General features: G+C 37.8%; 2 protein-coding genes across 2 annotated transcripts in view; both read left to right on the top strand.

Moving 5' to 3' along the window:
* The first annotated feature begins 9,063 nt into the window (after positions 1-9,063).
* On the top strand, positions 9,064-14,138 carry LOC309717118 (uncharacterized protein). Its single transcript, XM_082551428.1, has 6 exons — positions 9,064-9,094; positions 12,205-12,252; positions 12,443-12,604; positions 13,049-13,546; positions 13,639-13,699; positions 13,952-14,138. The coding sequence occupies exons 3-6, from the start codon at positions 12,454-12,456 to the stop codon at positions 14,016-14,018; spliced, it is 777 nt and encodes a 258-aa protein (XP_082407554.1). The 5' UTR covers positions 9,064-9,094; positions 12,205-12,252; positions 12,443-12,453; the 3' UTR covers positions 14,019-14,138.
* A 7,492-nt stretch (positions 14,139-21,630) lies between these two features.
* LOC309717122 (alpha-lactalbumin-like) overlaps positions 21,631-21,718 on the top strand; it is a 2,241-nt gene continuing 2,153 nt past the window's right edge. The window contains exon 1 of the mRNA XM_082551432.1: positions 21,631-21,653. The gene's annotated coding sequence lies outside the window, so the exon portion shown is untranslated. The remainder of the gene's footprint in view (positions 21,654-21,718) is intronic.

Below are 21,718 nucleotides of genomic sequence, written 5' to 3'. Positions count from 1 at the left end.
ACCCACTGGTAGCATATGCATAAAAGTGTATCTATCTAGTTGGTTTTGTTCTTTTTGTATGCTCCATATTAACATCCTTTTGGCAAGCTTAACATAATTCCGCTGGCTAGCTGCATATTATATTGTATTATTGATTTAGGGTTTTGTTTATTGCAATATATATGAAGCTCAACACACATGGATGGCATTATTTTTAAAAGCACTTCAATGATTATTTAGGGCCTAAATCCTTAACATAGTACAGCATGTTAGATGCATCTAACCTTTGAGGCCATGCTTTAAAATTGAATGTACAACAAATATTAAAGAACTTTCATCTTCCTTCCAGGTCCTGTCTTTCTTATATCTTCTTTCAGATAGTGTTGCATATTGACATTAAATACAGCAGCTGTAGCAAATTTGACAAATTGTGCCGACACAATTTGCATGTATACTGAATTTTCAGGTGCTTGAAAAGTTGCATTTGGAATTACCCAACTCTTTAACTTATTAAAGAAAAAGACTGAAACAGACAAATTAAAAGATGAATGTTTGTCATGAGTGAAAGGAAAAACAAAAAGGTTCCCATCATGTTTAATACCATAAACAGCACGTTCAGACACAAGATATACTGCAGAGATGAGAGTGAGAAAATTAGGTGGTACTGTTTATAGCCCCTTCTGGTAATGTTTCTTAACATTCACACTTTTTGTGCGAGTTCCTCCTATCACTTTTTTAAACACCTTTTTAAAAATGTAACCTCATTTTGCCCATGCACTCATCGTCGGAATGAACATTATGGTAATTCTGGGCATTTTAATGATTTCTGTGAACTGTTCTTTTTCCAGGGTGGAACAATTGTACAGCATACATATTTAATAACTTTTAAAGAACAAAAATGGGTGCCCAAGATGAAATATATTTTGGATCTTCTGAAATCCACACATGGTCCAAAGCATAGTATACTTTGGACCATGTATACTATACTTTGGACCACTGTGTTAATACTTACACAGTAAGTATTTAGAAAAAAAGTGGGTTTTATTTACACACAAAATGAAAAAAATATACAAAATGAACTAACAATACAGGTCCCTTAAAAAAGGTCAAATAAATATAACTAAACTTAAGCCAAAAACAGCAACTTGCAAACAAAACTAACCTAACCCACAAGAAACAAAGGGGACCTAAATCTTGGCTGATCAGACCAAGTTGACACATAGGATGTATTAACACCAAACAAACCAATGCTTAGTTTTATAATCACTTTAATTAAATGCCCAAAAGAATACTAAGCGAACAGACAATTCATAAATCAAAGAGAAAGCACAGCATTAAAAATTATTTATTTATTGAAACCCATGAAAGAGCTGCACATGGTATGGCCCAATAAACTCTTCCCATACATAACACAGCTGCATCTTTTGCCCAACTTCAGAGTTGTGATGCTGCAGGTGTGGCCATCACACATACATAGAGACTAGAAACATATGCGCTTGCTCACTTAAATATTTTAACAAGTGGTGTTGAAGACCTATTATCTTCTCGTTAATGATCATGATTGACTAGAACTGGTAGTTTCTCTTTACCGGCATAAAATGATTTATTGGACTGGTTAATAGTCAGAACAATTGGAAAGTCCAATTGAGAAACTCACTGACAATTCAAGAAGAAGAACGGTAGAGTTGCACATGTTGGGAGGGTATCTTGGAGCCATTTTTTAAACAACTGTAGATTCCAAGATCATTGGTTCAAAGAATTGTACATATGGATGTTACTTGGATGTGGCATGACTTTGCCCTAGTCTGGTAGAAGACTTAAACCCTCTAATGATAGGAAACTGATTAGGATGTTCAAACCTGCTATGAACTGGAAACAGCATCACTGTCCACAGTAATCTGAACTGTACATCATCATGGATTCAGACGGTGCCAACCAAGAAAGAACCCCCACTCCAAACACCTTCAACTAAAGCTCAACTTAAATTTGCAGCAGGTCGCATGGGCAAGCCAAATACCTTCTGGAAAAATTTTAATGGTCAGAGGAGACAAAGATTCAGCTATTTGGCCACAATGACAAGAGGTATGTTTGGAGGGAAGACATGAGGCTTTCAAACCTAACAATACTGTACCGTCCTGTAATATGAATACACTCTAATATCAGTTTGTCAATGTCCATAACATCCATTAGTGTGAAAGATGCAGCAAAATACTGTGGCTTACAGTGCCAAATATTTTGTTACATTGTCTTGAACTGATTGAGCCTCTGCGAGACAAGTGCTGACAGAACACCGTTGGACACTAAACGGGCTCTCTTCCCGAGTTTCATCTTTAATTACAAAACTCACTAGTAACTCATTAGTTGGAGTAGCGAAACCTTTAACAAACTGAGAAACTAAATATTTAGCATTTAGTTGCACTGAAATGACTGTTGGGCTTAACAGTGGATTCAGGGATGCACCCCTTTAAAAAGGGTCTGATTTTAAGGTGATGGAAAAAATGTGACTTGATTTGAAGCTGAGAAAAGGAACCAAAGCAGTCACTGATAAAACAGTTGGGATAATGGGATGCAATTCCCTCTTTGTCCAGTCTAGAAAAATTCAGTGCTGGCGAAAAAAGATTGTTGTTTGTTAATGTGGAGTGAACAGAAACATTTGTGTTTTGATCTGATTTAGAATTTTCAGAGATTTTCAGAAAATTCATTTGTCACAGAGATGTAGAGGAATAAAGTTACAGAAAACAAACAAAGCCGGGAGAGAAGAGTTTGAGACTAGTGTAGATTCAATGTTTAACTAGAGTGCTGCTCACCAGACATCATCAGGCGAGATTGTGAGAAATAAAGTGAGAGGTGTTGTATTAGAGGTGTTGTATTAGCAGCTAAATAAAAGATTTTTGGGGGTTTTTTTTAGTTTTGTTTTTTTTTTTTCTTCAGTGACACTGGTAGTTCAGGTCAGCTCAGAAAGAGTTACAAGAATAGCAGCAACACCATCATTGTTATAGGATTGATATGGCTAGTTATAGAGAAAATAACTTCCAGATATCTGTTTTTAACTTGTTTAGTTTCAGAAAGTCTGAAATTCCAAGGAATTTAAAAAACTGAACTGGTAGCAAGTTACTTGAATTGTGAAAATGTCTATAAATGCATGAAGCAGCCTGTGTGGAGTGGCTGTTGCAGGTCATTTACCAATTGAAAGGTTTGTAGTTCAATCCCTGGCTGCTGTAGTCTGCATGTCTAAGCACCATGAGCCAAGAATCCAGATTTGCTTTCAAATACATTCATTGCTGTGTGGGACAGGAACCAGATCTAAAAACATGTAAATGTGACAAAAATTAATGAAGGGGGAAAATATTTTTTAGCAGCATTTTGAATGTTTTCAAGTTGTATCAGGTCACTGTACTTTTAGGAGTGTGAGAGAAAGATAGAAAATACTTTGGGAGTTGAGGTCCTGTGGAATGTAGAAAACTGTCACAGCTGCGCTGGGAGAAGGGCCCAAATGCAGGACCCTTCAATGTAAGCAGTGCGTTTATGTACAGTAACGTAAATAATACACAACAATAAATCCCTGTGCCGTGTCTTCCTCCCAGTGTCTGTGCCCTGTGTCCTCGCTTCCAAGTGTCCATGCACCCCGTGCTTGCTGCACTCTCATTTCCAGGCTCTTCCTGGGAAATAACAGAGGCGGACGTTAGACACTTTCCAACTGCAGCAAGCTTACGCTTACTGATATGTTGAAAACACTGACGGGTAGTCACATAATGATCAAGCGTCGAAGAGAGCTCCACCACACTCCTAAGTAGCTCCTCTGGCGAGGCTTGATCAGCTGCAGGTGTGTGATGATCTTCAGGAGGAGGAAAATTATGGAGAGATCTACACTTTTAAGAAAAGTAACAAGGAATGTGTAATAGGTTACTTTCTTTGAGTAACAACCCCAACACTTTATCCAGTCCTGTGCTACATATTCAAAAATTATCTGACTGCAGTAAAATGGACTCTCATATGCTTTAAATTGTTTTCATTGTATGTTTTGTTTCAGTTACCATGTCATTAAGTTCTATTCATGCACTTCTATTTGTAGAATAACCCACCCTAACCCCATCTTTTTGTTACACCATGACTAGGATGTTCTCTAAGTGAACATTATGTCATCTAAAACTGGTTCTTCTGAAACTAAAGATCATTGTTATTGTGTCCCTCATCGTCAGACTTCCTGGAAACTTCTGATGTCATTCAATGCGTTTAAAAAGTGACACAGCAAAGATAACCATGTGAAACTCTCTAGCCGTGCCCCTTCTGCAATTTGAGTAAGTGCTAGACAAATATGAGATACCTTTACCTCAGTCAGAGAAAAACCTACTTGATACACTTGTTGCTCAGGGATTTTTTTTTTTTTTAAATTTGGCTTCAACAGTCTCGTGGTCCGGAGGAAGAGCTGGCTTGACTTTGGAATGTAATGATCATTATCATGATCTCAGATCTGTGTGTGAATTTTCATTTTCAAAAAAGGAGATACACTCAGCAACTCCCCAAAACACAATAATACCCCGATTTATCAGAGTCACAACTCCTTTACAGTCAAATAGCTGCTGTCATATCTTACTTAAGTCAATGAAAGGTTTGAACGTCATGTTCAGGTGAGAAGTATTTTATGTCATGTGGACTTAAGTGTAGTGTTTCGTCAACACTAAAGATTTTCCGGTTTTTCAAGGGAAACTCCCCACACAACAAAGGCAGCAGAAAACACGCTGGTCAGGGGTCAAATATATTATCTATTAACTCAAGGATCTGTCTGCAAACATACATGGGGGGAAATTTCCTACACTTAATAGTTCATCTAGTGGACCAACACTGCAGGAAAGAATCTCATAACTATTTTGATTATGGCTACTGTGTGTTTGTTTTATTATCTGAACAAATCATTGAGTTCCTTTAATTGTCATGTCACTGTTTGTTAATCAGTTACTTTATTGTAGAAGAAAATGAATGGGGGGAAATGAAAACTAAATATGAAAGAATTCCATGTGAATGCAAAAAAGAATCCCACCACTTAAAAAGGCATTAATCCCTATACATTTTAAGCTTTAATGTATCTTGTTTGAAGTACGAAATTTAAGCAAAGAAAATTTAACCCATGAACTGATGTTCATGATGTCCAGTTAGTTTGGACGGTTATTGCCCATCCAAACATTTGCCATACCTCCTGCACAGATGAGGTATGGCAAATGGTATGAATACAAAAAACAAAACAAAAAAACCCACCAAAAAAAACCAAAAAAAAAAAAACACGTGGACACTGCTAACATAATGGACAGGTTTTTGACGGGGCTCCCACATAAACTCAAAGCAGAAGATAAAGCATCGACGAATATGTTTCCAAACCAGCTTCCTTCCAAGCCAAATACTAGAAATAGGATGAAGCATATCTTTCTATTGGCTTCGCCTGCACAAGTGCAAAGGTAGGTCTCCCCGGCAGAATTAGTTTCCCCTGCATCGGGAGCACACACTGGGCTGTCCAAATCCTGACAAACAGTATCCCACATTCTGGATTTTTAGTTCACAAACACTTCTTACTTCTTGACTAACTTAGGCTGACCAGCCATCCTCTTTTCCCTGGACATGTCCTCTTTTCACATTCTGTCCGGGGCGTCTGGGGGGATTTTCGAGATTGATAAAAATGTCTGGGTTTTCCTATAGGCCTACAGAGGACCCATGTGTTTGACGTCATCCCCGAGCTGCTGCTTTGTTGCTTGTTCTGCACTCACAGATGGGACAGACAGCGTGCAGCAATACGCCTAATGATGTTTAAAAGATCCCAAAGCGCAACTGCATCTTTTCAGATGAACTGCAAAATAAATTTCTCTCGTGCTGACACAGTGCTGGTAATTTTTCTTATGCAGATGAGGCATTATTTCTGTACTATTATTAATTCCAGAGGCTTTTATGTTATTTATTTTTTTTGCACTTGTTGACTTGTAAAAGCCTATATGACACTTTTTATTTCACAATTCATTAACTTAAACCAAAAGCTTAAATAAATTTTACATGACTGTGTGGTACAATATTTGGCTGTATTCCCAGTATATATACTGTACAACTGCTGACCAACTAATTAACTTTCAACTTTCTCTTACGCTTTGCTCAGGTGGCCTCAGTAATTCACATGATGTCTTAATGAGGTTTCCCACATTGGCCCCCGTAAAGATGTTAAATGGACTAGTTCCTTTATAATGCTTTGTAACTCTGCCTAAGCGCTCAAATCTATGTCCACTTTTTTCTATGTTCATTCATTATCTTGCCCAAGTATCCTTGGGAAAGATAATGAATGGTGGTCCCTGGTTGCAGACTACAGCAACCAGGGACCACCAACTTTTCAATTAATAGATGATACTAGTAGACACTTGAACTTGGAAAGTAGACACTCTACCTCTAACCAATGTGCAATCACACTGTAATCTTAGATAAAATGCATTGAAATTTAATTCTGGGGGAAGCTCCATAACATATACATATACTTTTCTGTTTTCCCTTGAAGATGACAGATTATAAACAATCCCTTCCTGGACATTTAAAAAGCACATTTACAACTTCAGCTGACCTCGATAGTTCAGATGATGGTGCGGTGGGGCAATGTCTACATGAGGCTTTTCTGCCTTGCTTGAGCAAGTCCATTCACACATTTATACAGTGCAGTTGTAGGTTTTTTAAGCACAATCATTGTATCCCGATGCCTTGTAGAGTTTGACCTGACTGCATCATTAAAAGCTCACATGGGCCTATGCCCTGCACTGTTTTCTGGTGTTTATTTTTGTTCATAAGCATATTGACTTGAGCTTGATTGAGAGTAAGATAGGGATTTTTTTTTTAGTTATAAACTAGTTACATTTACTTATGCACTGCTTAAAATGACATAAAAAGTAATAATGAAGTTTTTACTTTTAGTTTTCATATATGAGGCACATGGTTTTGCTTCTGAATCCAGCGTTTGGGTCCTCTTCTCCTACACCGTGACACATACAACCCAGCAATCTTGGAACGACACCACCACATGTAGGACACTTACAATATTTATATTTAAAAATGTATATTTCCTGACCCGTAGTGAAGTGTCAGGTGTGAATGAAGCGACTTTCAGAGATGACTCTTTGAAGTGAATAACGAGAATCAGTTCCTGCCTGGGAGCCTGAGACACTTTTCTTTTTTTTTCTTCCTCTCTCTCTTTTTTTTCCTATTCAGGTCATACATGATTGGTCAACTGCATGATGTGTGATGACGTCTGAGTGTTCGCACCAAACAGTCATTGGCCTGTACTGAGCAGAAGGGAAGGAGGGGAGGTTACAGACACACCACACGCTCATTTCCCTCCCTTGTGCTTCTTTGTACGTGTAAATGAGAGAGAGTGAGAACATCTGATACAAAGAAAACATTCTGGAAACTTGAGAAGATGACTGACGACAGTAAAATTTCAACCCCCTGAGAGAGAATCCTCTCCAAAACAGGGCAGTCAAAGACAGAGAGAATAAACGGGATCAACCGCTTAAAGCTGAGGGACTTGGCTTTTCTTATGTTAGATTTTATTTTGTGATAAGCTGTCCTGTTTCACTCTAGTAAAACAGTTAAAGGTTAATAAATATTAAGTATACATGGATCTTTTTGTCAAATTCAGATGTGTGCTTGTTTTTGTACTTCAAAATTTATTTTTTATGATCATATAAATAGTAAACATCTGATATAATGTCTGTTTTGTATACTATTCACTCATTTTACACATAGTTTTACTTTTAAGTTTTAATTTAATTTTTGGTAATGAATTAATTTAAGAAACAAAAAATCTGAAGAGCCACCTGGGAGCCAAAAGAGCTGAGCTATTAGAAGAAGCTGGTAAGTCACTAGTGAAACCCGTCACAAAAAGGTATAGAGTGCTGCCTTGCAATTTTGTTGGTTGCTACCAGATTCCTGCAGTCATGTGATAGTTTGATTTTATCATGAAGCTGATCATCAAGAGCAGAATAGGTATTAAAAAAGCCCTTTTGAAAGTTTTGATTTAAATAGCTTAATGATGGGGACATTTTAGACTAGAGCTTGTTTTTTGGATCTATGCCACACAAAGTTCGATGGCAAAGGGAAAGTGGACCTTATCAGCTGGAGCATTTCAGCCACCATAGTGCCAGAGGTGTCATACAGATTATAGTTTGTATTTTCTAGTTTTTACTTTTGTTTTTATTTAGTAAGTTTCAGAAAAAAAAATACAGAAACTAATAATCGTATCTGTTTACCACTTTTACAAAATCGTTTCAGTTAGTTTACATATTTTAAAGTCTATTTTGATTTTTTAATTTCAATCAACTAAAATGTAATTTCACTTATTTGCATTTAGTTTGAGTTATTAATTTAGTAAACTATACCATTATATATAGCGTTATAGTTTACTATAACTCTGGACAGCATTGATTTGAAGTTTAAAGACATTTCACAACATCAACTGTTAAAGTCCACGATAGCATATGACCTTAAGGACATTTCATGTAAGATTTAAACTTCCAGTTTATCAAATATCAATTTGCCAAGCACAAGCAGATGGATGTTTGTGTACTTTTTGACATTATTTAGCTGTTTGAAACTTGCATTTACAATTAGCAGCCCCTTCATAAAAAGTACATATGTTTGTCCTTGCTTCTCTTCAGTAGCTCTAGCTAACTGAGCATGTTTTACTGTTTTTTGGTCTCACTGCTTTAAAAGTACAAATTACTCTCTATATCCTTGTTCCAAGAATTTTGAATTTATTTGACTGCAGTAAAATAAAGTCTTATGTGCTATAAATTATTTTCACTGTATTTGGATTTTATATTAGCATTATTTTTGTTGTTGTTGTTGTTTTTTACAGTCCATGCACTCCTGTTTGTAGATGATCTCACTGTAAGACTATATAAATAATTTTACATTTTGTGCGGAGTGTAGGTAAGTTAGCCCCTCTTGTCGTCACACAATGACTAGGCTATTCTTTAAGTGAACACTGAGTAATTTAAACTGGTTCTTCTGAAACTAAAGACCATTGTTATCATCTGCCTTGTGTTCCAGGCTACCTGGAAACATGTAATTTACGAGCCCAAGAATTTCATTACAGGTAAATGTGGCTACACTGTTTATCTGTACATGACAACAAAGCTTGAAACTTGATACTTCAATACACATAACTTTCTCTAATGAAACAGGCAGATCGTGAGGAGTGCCTCAGACTCAAGTCGCCGCAGGAATGGAACTAAACGGCTGAGAGATCAGTCACAAGATCACAACAATTTTTTCATTAAGTCCATCTCCGCTGAACTGTAATCTAAGAACCACACGGTCCATTACCTGCTAAACATCATGAAAAAAAAAAACCAACGTTTTCTATATTTGAGTGGCATGCCGAAACTCAATCTAACTATTACTTCTTTGTTCAAAAACATTACATGAGAAGAGCACCAGTATGGGAATCAGGACCCCACAAATCATTATTCAGAAAAGGAGACTAATAATGTATTTTATTGGCGAGAAATAAACGAAGCAAATGTTCACCATTCAATCCATTAAAATGATTATCATATGAAATAAAAATTGGAATAATGTGAACTGAGCTTTTCAGCTGAGCTTAGGATCCAATGCTAAGACTTAGTCTTAACGCATACATGTTGACCTACTAAATGGTAAAGTAAAATAATAGGGACCCCTTTTCCCCCACAATGAATGAAATCATTGTTTAAAAAATGAATTTTGTATTTACTTGCAAGTGCCATGTGTATGCCAATATATAAGACTGCAACATATGATATTTGGCAATGACTACTGAGGGGAAAAAAACTGTAGAATTTATGTACTTTAACTGATAAATTTAACAAAAATTTTCCTGTTAATAAAGTTGAATAGAGTAAAAATGGAAGTTTCAAAGGAAAGATGAAATATTTATACTTTAAACAATTTTCAGTAGTATGAGTATTTTTAAATAGGAGGCAAAAAGCTGTCAACCACCTACAATTCCATCTTAAGATATTTCCTCAACCACCCTCAGGACCATCTCCAAAGGGGACGATCCCTTTTAGAGATTTTTACCCTGAACTCTCTGCCAGGTTTTATAACTGCTGAAGCGTTTTCTGATTTGTGTGTGTATAGTTGTTAGTTTAGTTTGTCTTTATGTTTCTTTATTGAATCTTTGTTGCAATGAAGACGAAAGGGAGGAAGTAAAATAATAGAGTTGATATTTTGATTTCTCTACATACACGACAGCTGTGACTGGGAATTTCTTTAAATTTGGCTGCAACAGTCATGCAGACTAGAAGGTATTTTTTTGGCTTTGAGTAATCAGAGTCACTCAAATCTGTTCCACTCTTATGAATATTTCAAGAAGAAGATACATTCTGCAATTCTCAAATACTCAAATACAATGACATTAATCAGGTTAACATCTCATTTATAGTTAAATACTGTAAGCCTATATAAATAATAAAATAACTTTACATTTTGTGTGGAGTGCAGGTAAGTCAGCGAGTAAACATTTTTAAAGACATTTAAGCCCCTCTTGTCATGATACCGTGACTAGGCTATTCTTTAAGTGGACATTGAGTAATTTAAACTGGTTCTTCTGAAACTAAAGATCATTGTTTTGTCTACCTTGTGTTCCAGGGTATCTGGAAATGTGTAATGCCATTCAATGTGCTTAAACAGTGACACAGCAAAAATAATCATGACAAACTATTGAGTTTTACCCTTCTGCCAACTGAGTCAGTGCTGGACAAATATGAGCAAACTTTGCCCCAGACACAGAATAAAATAACTCACATATTTGCTCCTCTCCATATCCATCAGCTGTGATTGGAAATTTCTTGCAACATGTCATTTATAGTTACTGATTGGATTTATTTGATTTTTTTTTTTTTTGCCCGTCCCGTTTGGCTCTTTTGCCATCAGAATTGTTGTCTAAAGGCAAAGAAAGATGCCCAACGGATTTACTTTACCAAATTGACCATCCCAGCCTTGCCGTAATGGTCCATTTGATTCACCTTTTATTATTTATTTTATTTTCACTTACTGAATACGGGACAGACTTGACTGGGGGAAAGAAGGGGAGAAAGAAAGAGGGAAAGAGAAACAGCTGAGAAGAGGGACGGGGGAGAAGGGCAAAAGACAAAAACCAACAGAATGAGCAGAAAAAAAAAAGGAAAAAAAATGCATATATCAATCACCTGGATCACCTGCTGATTTATTTGATTTTTGTGTGCCAGTGTCATTGTGACATCACATTCGTTCCAAGGAAGGTACACATAAGTGCTGGCACTGAATCCAATACAATGGATTTAGTATAACAGGAACTAAAATAGTGAAATATAACTTTCTCTAATCAAACAGGCAGATTGTGCGGTACCTCAGAGTCAGGTTGCCACAAGAATGCAACTAAATGACTGCAAGATCAGTTTCTACTTGCAAGATCACAATAATTTCCTCATTTAGTCCATCTCTGCTACACTGTGATCAAAGAACCACAGGGTCCATTACCTGCTAAACATCATGAAACAGTGTTTTCTATATTTAAGTGGCATGCTTGCATATGTTTTCATTGCCATGCCAAAACTCAATTTATCTATTACTTATTTGTTCAAAAGACCACACGAGACGAGAGTGCCAGTATGAGAAGCAGAACCTACAAAGCATTACTCAGAAAAGGAGAGTAATAAAATCTTTTATTGGCTATTCAAACCATTAAAATGATTCTCATATGAAATAAAAATTTGAATAATGTGAGCTGATCGTTTTAGCTTAACTTCTTACCAAATGCTAAGACTTACCCTTACACGACAGCTGTGACTGAAGTCAAATTTCAAACTTCAAATTTGGCTGCAACAGTCACGCAGACAGAGAGATGAATTGGTTTGACTTTGGTGTCCAGTGATCACGATCACTGTGACCTCAGACCTCTTCCACTCTTGTGAATATTCAGCATTTAGAGAAGTCTATTCCTAGTATGGTTACTCCTCGTAGATGCAGTCACATGTTGTTAAAGCCAATGAAAGATCTGAATGTCATGTTCAGGTGATAAGTATTTAATGTCATGAGGGCTTTTGTGTATTGTTTGGACAGCGTTAAAAATTTTCCTTTCCCAAGCGAAACTCCCCAAACAACAAACGCAGCAGTAAAACAGGCTGGCCCACTGGTCCTAGCATCATATATAAACCCACAGGCTCTGTCTGTAAACATACACAGGTGGGGGAAAATTCTCGCAGTGAAAAGGCAAACTGGTCAACCAAAGTGGTAAGAAAATTTTTATTTAATTTTAAAACGTTTTTTAGTCATTATAATTTGTTTTCGTATTATGTAAAAAAAACAAACAAACTTCAGTTTGTTCCCTCACTTGCTATAGTGTTGTTATTTTTTTAACCATTTTTTGTTGTTGTAGACCTACAAATACAAAGCGGAGGTAATTTTCACTTTTTTCCCTCAGAAACTGCTGACATGAAACTCGAGTTGCTTGTTGTGGTGGCTGTGGCAGTTCTGCTGCCCAGTTTTTCTGAGAGCCGGATCGTTTCCAAATGCGAGCTCAGAGAAAAGCTCGGTGAAATGCTTGATCTGCCCAGGAGACTGAAGGAAAGAACGTTGGCAACAGGTGAGCTCAAATGTGCTTTGGGTACTTAGCAAAGAATCTTCATAACCTTCAGAGTCAAAGTACAAATCACTTTGGTGCTCATGAAAATCAGGATCAAAGCTGTACCTTAGCGGTACAAAATTATTTAAGTTGACTGCTGCTTGATTCTTCTTCTATATTTGAGGAAAACATTAATTGCATTTGATATATCTGATGACATTACTTACTGTTTACTTTAAACATGCAAATACAGAATCAGTAATAAAGCTTTATCTTAGCTGCAAATACTTTGTGAAGTAATATTAGCAACATGCAACTTTTCTATTTAAATGTCTTTATCAACTGCATCAATAATGTAATTGTAAAGTGAAATTTTTCTACAACACAGAGGATAATAACTGAAAAAGTAGCCACCAAAGTAAAACTTTCTTGTCCTTGTTTGTGGACATGAATGGTTTGTTGCAGTTATCTGTGAAGTACAAAGGAGGTCTGATCTGAACACCAAGTTAGTCAAGTCATTTGGCAAGTGCATCCCTACCGCACCAAACCCAGCGGTGGTCACAACCCCCTCCACAAGCGGAGGCAACAATACGATCACTGGAGCAGCCACAGTGACAAACACCAATTCAACAACCATAGACCTGACCAGCACCACTACTGCTACTACTAACACTATAACTACTGTCAACTCCACCATCAGCTCAGGGAACACAACCTTTGTGTCAAACAGCACAAGTGGCGTGAAAAGACGAAGGCGTGATGCTGATTCACACAGTGAGAAGGGGAAAAAGTTTAGTGAAGAGGAGCACAAGGATGACAGTGAAATGGAAGACGAGGATGAAACGAGCAGTGAGGACGATGACGAATCCAAAAACCTTTACGGGCTCTTTCAGCTGTCTGACAGAGAGTTCTGTGATTCGGGATTATGTCCATCCAAAAGTATGTGCCATGCCTCCTGCACAAGTGAGTCCTTGCAAACAAGCAAACACAGATTTACTGTTTAAATGTTGCTTTTTTATTGTGTATATTAAAAATGGTTTCTTTTTTCCTTGCAGCTTTTACTGATGATGACATAACTGATGATATTGCTTGTGTTGTCAAGACTGGTTACTGGAAGTAAGTTTCTGGAAAGCACAACACAAATAGGTCAGATAAATAACCAAAGCTTTGAAAAAATGTCATATTATTGTGTGATACATTAATTTGCTGATTTATTCATAATATCCATATACTGAAAAACAGCTAAAAAATTCAGTAAGGTGTTGGGCCATAATCACGTCTCCAAAGCATTTAGTCTTTAACACTGCTGCAAGGATTGAACACCATTATTGTGTTGCCTAATAACTGCCTTTTGTTTTAATCAAACAGGGAGATCATGAAAAGTGCCTCGAAGTCATGTCGTCGCACCAGGGATTTCTTTGAGGAATGTGACTAAATGGCTGTGAGATCTTGGTTGCTACAATTTCCTAATGAGATCCACCTTCCGTGAGCTGTGATTGAGGAACCGCATGCTCCATTACCAACCAAACAGCATTTTTTGTTTGTTTGTTTGTTTGGTTGGCAATGGCGTGTCCAGCGGGGTGGCCTGGGGGGGCACAGGCCACCCCCCAAACCAGACTGGCCACCCCAGGTGCCACCCCAAAGGCAAAACAATAAAATTCAATCAAATATCAAATGTCCGATTATGTTTTCACGGTGACGCTCAGATATCCGAGTGTAAGTGAATGCAGCATCGCTTCTGCGCTATGCGCATCACGTTAGCAAAGGTAGGAGAGCCAAGCGCGAAAGATGGCACTGCAGGAAACAATTTTTCGGTGAAAGAAAATGAGGACAGAATAAATGTCCCGGTAAGTAATATCAAGTTTGTTGAGTTTAGTAAACTTCGGTGAAATTAGAATACCAAGGAAAAAAATAACACTTAAAGAATTATTGCAGCTGTGGAATATTTCAGACAGTATGCTACTGAGGGCAGCTAACATAAGAGTTATGCGTTATAAGATATAATCTAAGTCGTAACATTGCTGTATGGAGCTGCAGATTTGGTTGCAGGTTAACATAGCTGGACTGGCCATCGGGCATACCGGGCATATCCCCAGTGACTTATTTTTTATTTTTTTTGTAATGGCATGAACAATGAGAGGTGGTGGATTGGCCAGATGCAGGTCGATGTGTAGAAATAACTCCGTTGTTTGGTGGTGGCTATGACGGGGCTTCCACAGAGGCAACAGGTGGATGAGGGAAGGGGAGGCAGGAGGAGAGACCCGAAGCAGCCACCAGTCCGAGTGTCAGGTGAACTGAACTTCAGGTAAGAAGTTATGACCTGCAGTCTATCTGGGTCAGATATAAACCAAGTTTAGGTGGAGTTTATTTTCATGTTGCTGACTTTTTACTGTCAGTTGCAATAACTCATACTGCGTTCTAGCCAGTTTGACGGAGTTTTTATACAGCTGGGTGGGTGCTATGATGTTACTGATAGTGAACTTTATTTTATTCATAAGGTTAGTAGAGTTGCCAACGGCTCCTTAAAAAAATGGAATGGTCCCTCATTCAGAGAAAATATTACACGTTTCGTATTGAGCTGAGAAGAGACGCAGTTTGTCCCGGACTTTAGCTAGAATGGAAAAAAGACACAAAGCTGGATTTATTCTGTCTTTATGCTGCACAGCTGCCTCTTCTCTCATTCTCTCCCCCTCCCTCTCCTGTTGCTACTTCAATCATGAAACTGATCAATGATCAGCTGATCGGCTTTTCTCTCTTGTTTATCGCCCACTTTGCGCCAGAAAGAGGAAACCAGCAGATGTTGCGCTAAACAACAGCAGCACGTTTAAGCTTGATCGGCTGTTGTTAGAATGTATTTAATATTAATTTCTAGTATCAGCTGATGTTTGCTGGAGCCACAGCTGTAAAGCTGCTGGTCATGATGTCTGTTTAGATATGTGGTGAGAGGGAAACATGAAGATGAAACCAGGAGATGTCCTTACTGAACCATCAGAGCTGAACAGGTGATGGAGAAACAGGTTTACCTTTTAGGTGACATGAATGAGTTGAAGGGAAGTTATGAACTGTTTCTGAGAGACAAATAACACCAGGATCCTTTTTTATGTAGCAGACAGCTGGTAACTGTGCAGGGGCGGGTCTAGCAAAGTTTTGCCAGGGGGCCAGGTAGGGCATTAACAGGGAAAGGTGGGCACAAAGAAATACTTTTCTTTCTTATTCTCATTTAAAATACCTAGTTTTTATTAAATAATTATCTAAATCTTACAACCAAAGTTTTTATCTGACGTAAAATGTATAGAAATCATACATATACCAACAAGACTGTACATCACTGTCACAACAGGGTTTGTTTTCAGTCAAAGTCTTTATGGCTTTACTACCTGGTGGGTCGGTCTGTAGTAAAAATGCCCAATTTTTTTGTCCCAGTCCAGCCCTGCAGGTTAATACTGGCAGTGTCACCATGCCAGCTGACTGTATTTTATCATCAGCCAGTGTTGTTCTTTATCAATATTACCAAAGTTTACGATAAGGCAGCATAGAAAGTATTTACTTGCTTTCAGGTTTCATTCAAATGTTAGTCTTTTCAGTTGTTTCCCCACTTTTTTCCTGTTTCAAAATCAAACACCAGTTTGTGAGAAGATTATCTTCTTTTTTTAACAGGCAGATAAAGTTTTGCATTGGCATTGGCTAATTTGTCAATTGTTTGTTACAAATGTTCGTATTTTAATTTTCAAAAATGTTTTTGCCCAAAACATATGTGCACTATATGTCAGTAAAAATACTATGCAAATATTGTTGTCCTTGACTGCTGAGTAAACACTGACAAAGCACTGATTGTATCTCTTGTACTTTATCAACGCAGTATCTAAAAACTTTGCACCGTAGTGGTTAAAATCTCATTCTAATAAGAGTTAAAAGTGCATTTGGTTATTAGGTTTATAGGATTATTGAATTATGGTTAAGGGTTGGTAGAATTTTTTTTTAAAACATTATCTGCCAATTAAATCTGCCACCCTTCTCCAAATCTGTGCCCCTACCTGGCCCCCCCAACAAAAATTTTCTAGACACGCCACTGTTGGTTGGTGGATCATTCAGTAACCGTTGCTTTGTACCTGTATGTTTTAATAGTAATGCCAATAGACCTAATCAGCCCTCAAATTCCTACAAAGTAATGATTACTTTTTCAAAAGTCTAAAACTCAACGCTTTACATCTATTTCTTTTCTTTCAATAAATATTGACTTGCAGCATCTTTGTGTTTGTGTTATTATATATTTATAGTACTTTTAATAGTAATGACAAAACTGCTTCAATCTCATGAAGACTACCTGTTGCTTCACGTTTATTTAACACCACGACATGTGCACCACCATACGAAAAATAACCCTGAAAGCATGAGAGATAAAATTTTGCTCCAACCAGGAGACTTAAAGGTATTTCATTAATCAGAAATAAACCAAGCAATTGGCTACTGTGCAAACCATTAAAATTATTCTCATATGAAATAAAAATGGATTAAACTGAGATATTTATACAGTAAAACCTCAGGACCAAATGTTAAGACTTACTGTTAACACATATATTCCTTTTTTCCTGTTTGTCCTTGAAGTTGGCAGATTATAAAGGACCTCTTTCCATGTGTTTCAGCTCCTATTTACACTTTGCCTCAGGTGACCTTTCTGAATGAGATATTCCACTTTGGACCCTATAGTAGTAATTATAATAGTCTAGTTCTTTTAAAATCCTTTTCTACTTTGACTGAGCACTCAAGTATAATTCACTCATTCCCACACACTGTCATATAGTGACTTTTTCCCTAAGTACTTTCTATCTGGCATTCACGTACTTATCAGCATTCAATATAGGGCTTTGGAGCGTGATGTCACGGGAGGTGGGCCACGCCCCCTTCCGCCATGACAGTAGGCCAGACACAGGATACAGCTTCAGCTATGGTTCGTACGTGTTGTGTTGTCAGTTGCAACGTTAGATCACACGATCGTGAAGGCAAGAAGCTGGATAATGGGCTCTCTTTTCATCGTTTTCCATCCTGGAGGCAACGTAAGGGATCCCATGTATCCGATATTACTAAACAAAGACGTCAGGCTTGCATTGCAGCAGTGAGACGAGCGGATATCGAGTTCTGTGCAATCCCCAGCTTTTTGTTGGTTTGAGCTCTAAAAACATACTAAATTGCTATCACTGTACACTAATCCGCACATAACTTCCAGATGAATCACACACCTGTCATTGGAATGTTGGTGTACATTTACCTTATGTGTATGCACTAATTTTATCTTACAGGCTTTTGTTATGCAGCTGCAGAGTCTGAAGGTGTGCCCTGTGCAGAAGTGATTGATGAAGATCTGACAGAAGTGGGGAGCGGACAGACAGCATCACGGAAGCTAAAGGGCAGACGAAGTATTGTGTGTGCAATGAACAGGGCAGAGCAGAAATAAACACAACACTGCTCGATAAGATTGTTAAGGTTTGCTGTGTTTTGGTGAATATGTGCCCCAGTGTGGTTGTCAAACCAGGGCCAAATGAAACTTGCTCTTGTTGACTATTCATAAAGCTGTTGTGTTGCATGTGTAGTTCATTGTAAATAATTGTACTTTGTGTGAAGTAGTTTCAATAAAACAGAAAAGAATAGTATATTTGTTTGTTTGTTTTTTATTCTTGATCTGTTCACATGTACTTAGCAAGTACATAAAAATGAAATGCAAACTATTTACATGGCAACACACAGCTGGCATCAAACTTGAACCACAAAATGAAACATTACAGGCTATTTAGAGCAGCACGTTGCACGTGCAAATCAAAAACTGTAACAAGGAAGTTGTTTAGAAAGTTATCAAGTTCAAACCGACTTACCTATGTCTTAACGACAACGTACTCGCAGCGTGGAGGCTTAAAGATGGACAAATCTTGCACCCAGCCATTTGTGAATTGGATGTGGGCCTCCAGGGATGTATAATTCTTAAACTGGTTTGCTGTGTATGCGCTGACTCCACAGACAAGGTATGCAAAGATATCGGGATAGGACAAAGGCGGTAGGTCATCTGGGTTTCCACTCCACTTCCTTATTTCATACGGGTCCACATTACCGATGCATGCAATTTTTTCAAAGTACCGTCTCTTGGCGTCTGGGCGCAATCGGTCGCGATACAGCCCTTTGTCTTTTGCGCTGATTTTGAGCATGGTTCTGGCAGTCCCGATTCCAACACTCTAACACTGTGTGCTTGTTTTGCTTTCTGGCCTACTGGCATGGCGCCGCGATCCCACAATGCACTGCGGCGTGACGTCAACTCCAAAGCCCTATCTTGCTTAAGGATACCTTGGCATGAACACTTCAGCAACCAGGGATTGAACAACAAACCTTTCAGGTGTTTCTTCCTCATAATTTTGGGGAATTAAACCATCAGCATCTTTGTTTAAGTTTTAAAATGTTCACTTTCTTTTAGTGCATTCTTACTTTACTTTCCCTTTGTGTTCTTCTTTTTTTGTGATAATAATGAAAAAGAGAAGGAAGAGTCTCTGTTCCTTCATGATTCCTCTGCATATAAATAATAATAATAATAATGTTGTAATTGAAGATCATTTTCCAGTTAAAATTAGTGAACCATTTAAAACATTGGGGGGGGGGTATATAATTTCTGACAAGCTGGCAAAACTCATCATAAAGAGGAAAATAGTGTATACAGTGCAGCAACAACCGCCCGTGCAATTCTTTTGGTCATTAGATGTTATCATTAAGCTGATCATCAAGAGCTGAAGATATTTGATTTTTCTCATGTCTAGGAAAAGTAAAATAGTCCTTATCATTTATCTATGCGTTGTCTTCCACTTACCAGGGTCATGGGTGGAGTGAAGCCTATCCCAGCTACCTTAGAACGCCATTATATGAAAACGCCAAAAGCGTCCCCCGATGTCACGGTACTGGGTCCTGTGACCCAGTGTTTTAGTATTACTGTATTTTTTTTGTAATTCGTGTTCTGGTTTGAGTTTTGTTTATCTTATTAAGTGTTCCGATGCCTGGAGTGCTGTGTTAGTCCTTTGTTTTGCAGATCCTTTTGTGTCTTCTCCTCTGTTCTAAGTCTCCCAGCTTCATGTCTACCTGTCATGTTTTATGTCTCTGTGGTACTTGTTAAATTTATGTCATGTCTGTGTCTCTTACTGTTTCCTGTTTATTTTTGGAAGTCTTGTTTCCATGTACTTAGTTTTCACTTCCACTATGGCGTCGTTATTTTCATTCCAGTCAGCTGTTTCCTCATGTGTCTCCACTTCCCCTGATCACCTCATATGTGTGTGTATTTAAGCCCTCCGTCTTCCTGTGTTCAGTGTGGTGTCATCTGTGTTCCCCTCCCCATGTCTAGTTTTAGACTTCATAGTGTCCCTTCACATTTTAAAGTATTTTCAGCATGCATAGCTTTCACAGTCTCTCTAGTCTTGTCATAGTTTATTCCAAGTTTTCTTAGCTTGGTCTCAGCCTGTTTGCTTAATTTTTGTATGCTCTCTTATCAGCTCCAAATAAAGGCTAGTTTTTCGTTAAAGTTAATTCCGTCTCCTTGTCAGTGTCCGCACTTGAGTCCTCCACTCATTCTCCATTCGGTCTGCCTCCCGCAGACCGTGACACCTACTTTATAAAAAGTAGCTATGTTTATCCTCACTCACTTTTAGTAGTTCTACTATAGTTAACTAAGACAATGCAATGCTGTTATTCTTGGTCTCACTGTTTCTCTTCTGTCTTGAGTTTTCTCTATCAATCTTTCACGGGAGATATGATTCAGGCAGCTCCTCTACACATATGCCTCACTCCCACTAGAACCTAGTCACTCTATAGTCGCCCCTGTTCAGTCATTTGTCATTATGACCGAGTACCAACTCAATGTCCTTGGGGTCACTATAGCAATGTGGCCTAAAGTCCCATGATGTCATTTGTATGCAACACAAGCACAACACAACAATGGAGGATGTTCAGGCGATAGTATATCTGCTGCTTAGTCTATAGCTTTTTGTCAGACTGTGGTATAGAATCTTTTGATGTCAAATTTTTGGTCTGACTCGGCTCATTTGGAATCCTGGCCAAGCAGGTACTAAAAACATACTTGCTACCAAGTACTACCACCTAATGGAAAACCCCCAAATCAAGTTGAACCTAGTAACTAGTGGGAAAAAGTAATAGTGGTAGTGAACCAGATGAAGTTAAGGTCTGACTAACAGATGTTTCTCCTAATGTGAAGATAATTACAGCCAGACATTTCGGAAGCACAAGTCCTAATGGGGAATGTTTGCACTTTGTGAGAAATTTGTGAGAAGATTTAACAGATATCATCTTATATGCTTAGACTGTTTAGAAACAGTAGGGAGGGGATGGGGGGTGCAAATAAAAGTCATCTTAGTAAAAGGTGCGATCACACCTTTCATCATTGTGACTTCAGATCTGTTCCACTCTGTTCCGAGAAACATTTTGCACCTCCTAAATACATCAAACACAAAAGTTTCAGTGAAGTCTACTCCCTCATCTGTGCCTGTATAATCCTTTTGGGTGCGTTGACTTGACCCATATGGAAAAGAAATATTAATAACTTATATGATTTACTCATTACTTTCATATATTGTTTTAGTAAGTGTCCAAAACATACAACTTTCATTTATATAATTTTTTCAAGGGATCTTATGTCTGTATTCACTCTTGTATGCTTTTCATACAAGTTTCACACAAGACAGATACAAACTTTATAAGATTTATATATATCTTTTCCATATGGGGATGTTCAAGTCAATGAAAGCAGTGAAAGTCAGGTGTTGGATGATTTAATGCTAAATGGGCCAGGTAAAATAATGTAATCCATAAGCAATTGCATAACAATAATCAAAACCACATTTGTGTGTTCTTTCATCATCATTAAAAGATTTCCTGTGTATTAAGGGAAACTCCCCATACAACAAAGGCAGCAGTGAAACAGGCTTGTCCACTGCTAAAAGCCATCACATATAAATGCACCGGCTCTATCTGCAAACATACAGAGACAGCAATTTCTTTCAGTTAGCAGTCGATCAAGTGGCCCAACGTGGTAAGTATTTGCTACATTTATAATCGCAATGTTTTCATCATATTATGTAAAAAAACATTTGTTTC

This window comes from Aulonocara stuartgranti (genome assembly GCF_965226115.1).
Source record: "Aulonocara stuartgranti genome assembly, chromosome: 11".
Lineage (NCBI taxonomy): Eukaryota > Metazoa > Chordata > Actinopteri > Cichliformes > Cichlidae > Aulonocara > Aulonocara stuartgranti.
This window is presented reverse-complemented; position numbering and strand designations above follow the sequence as displayed.

Excerpts from the sequence above, each read along its gene's own strand:
- LOC309717118 (XM_082551428.1), top strand. The coding sequence starts at position 12,454 with ATGAAACTCGAGTTGCTTGTTGTGGTGGCTGTGGCAGTTCTGCTGCCC. Across the intron at positions 12,605-13,048 it reads GGAAAGAACGTTGGCAACAG|TTATCTGTGAAGTACAAAGG; the intron begins GTGAGCTCAAAT and ends GGTTTGTTGCAG. Across the intron at positions 13,700-13,951 it reads GTCAAGACTGGTTACTGGAA|GGAGATCATGAAAAGTGCCT; the intron begins GTAAGTTTCTGG and ends TTAATCAAACAG.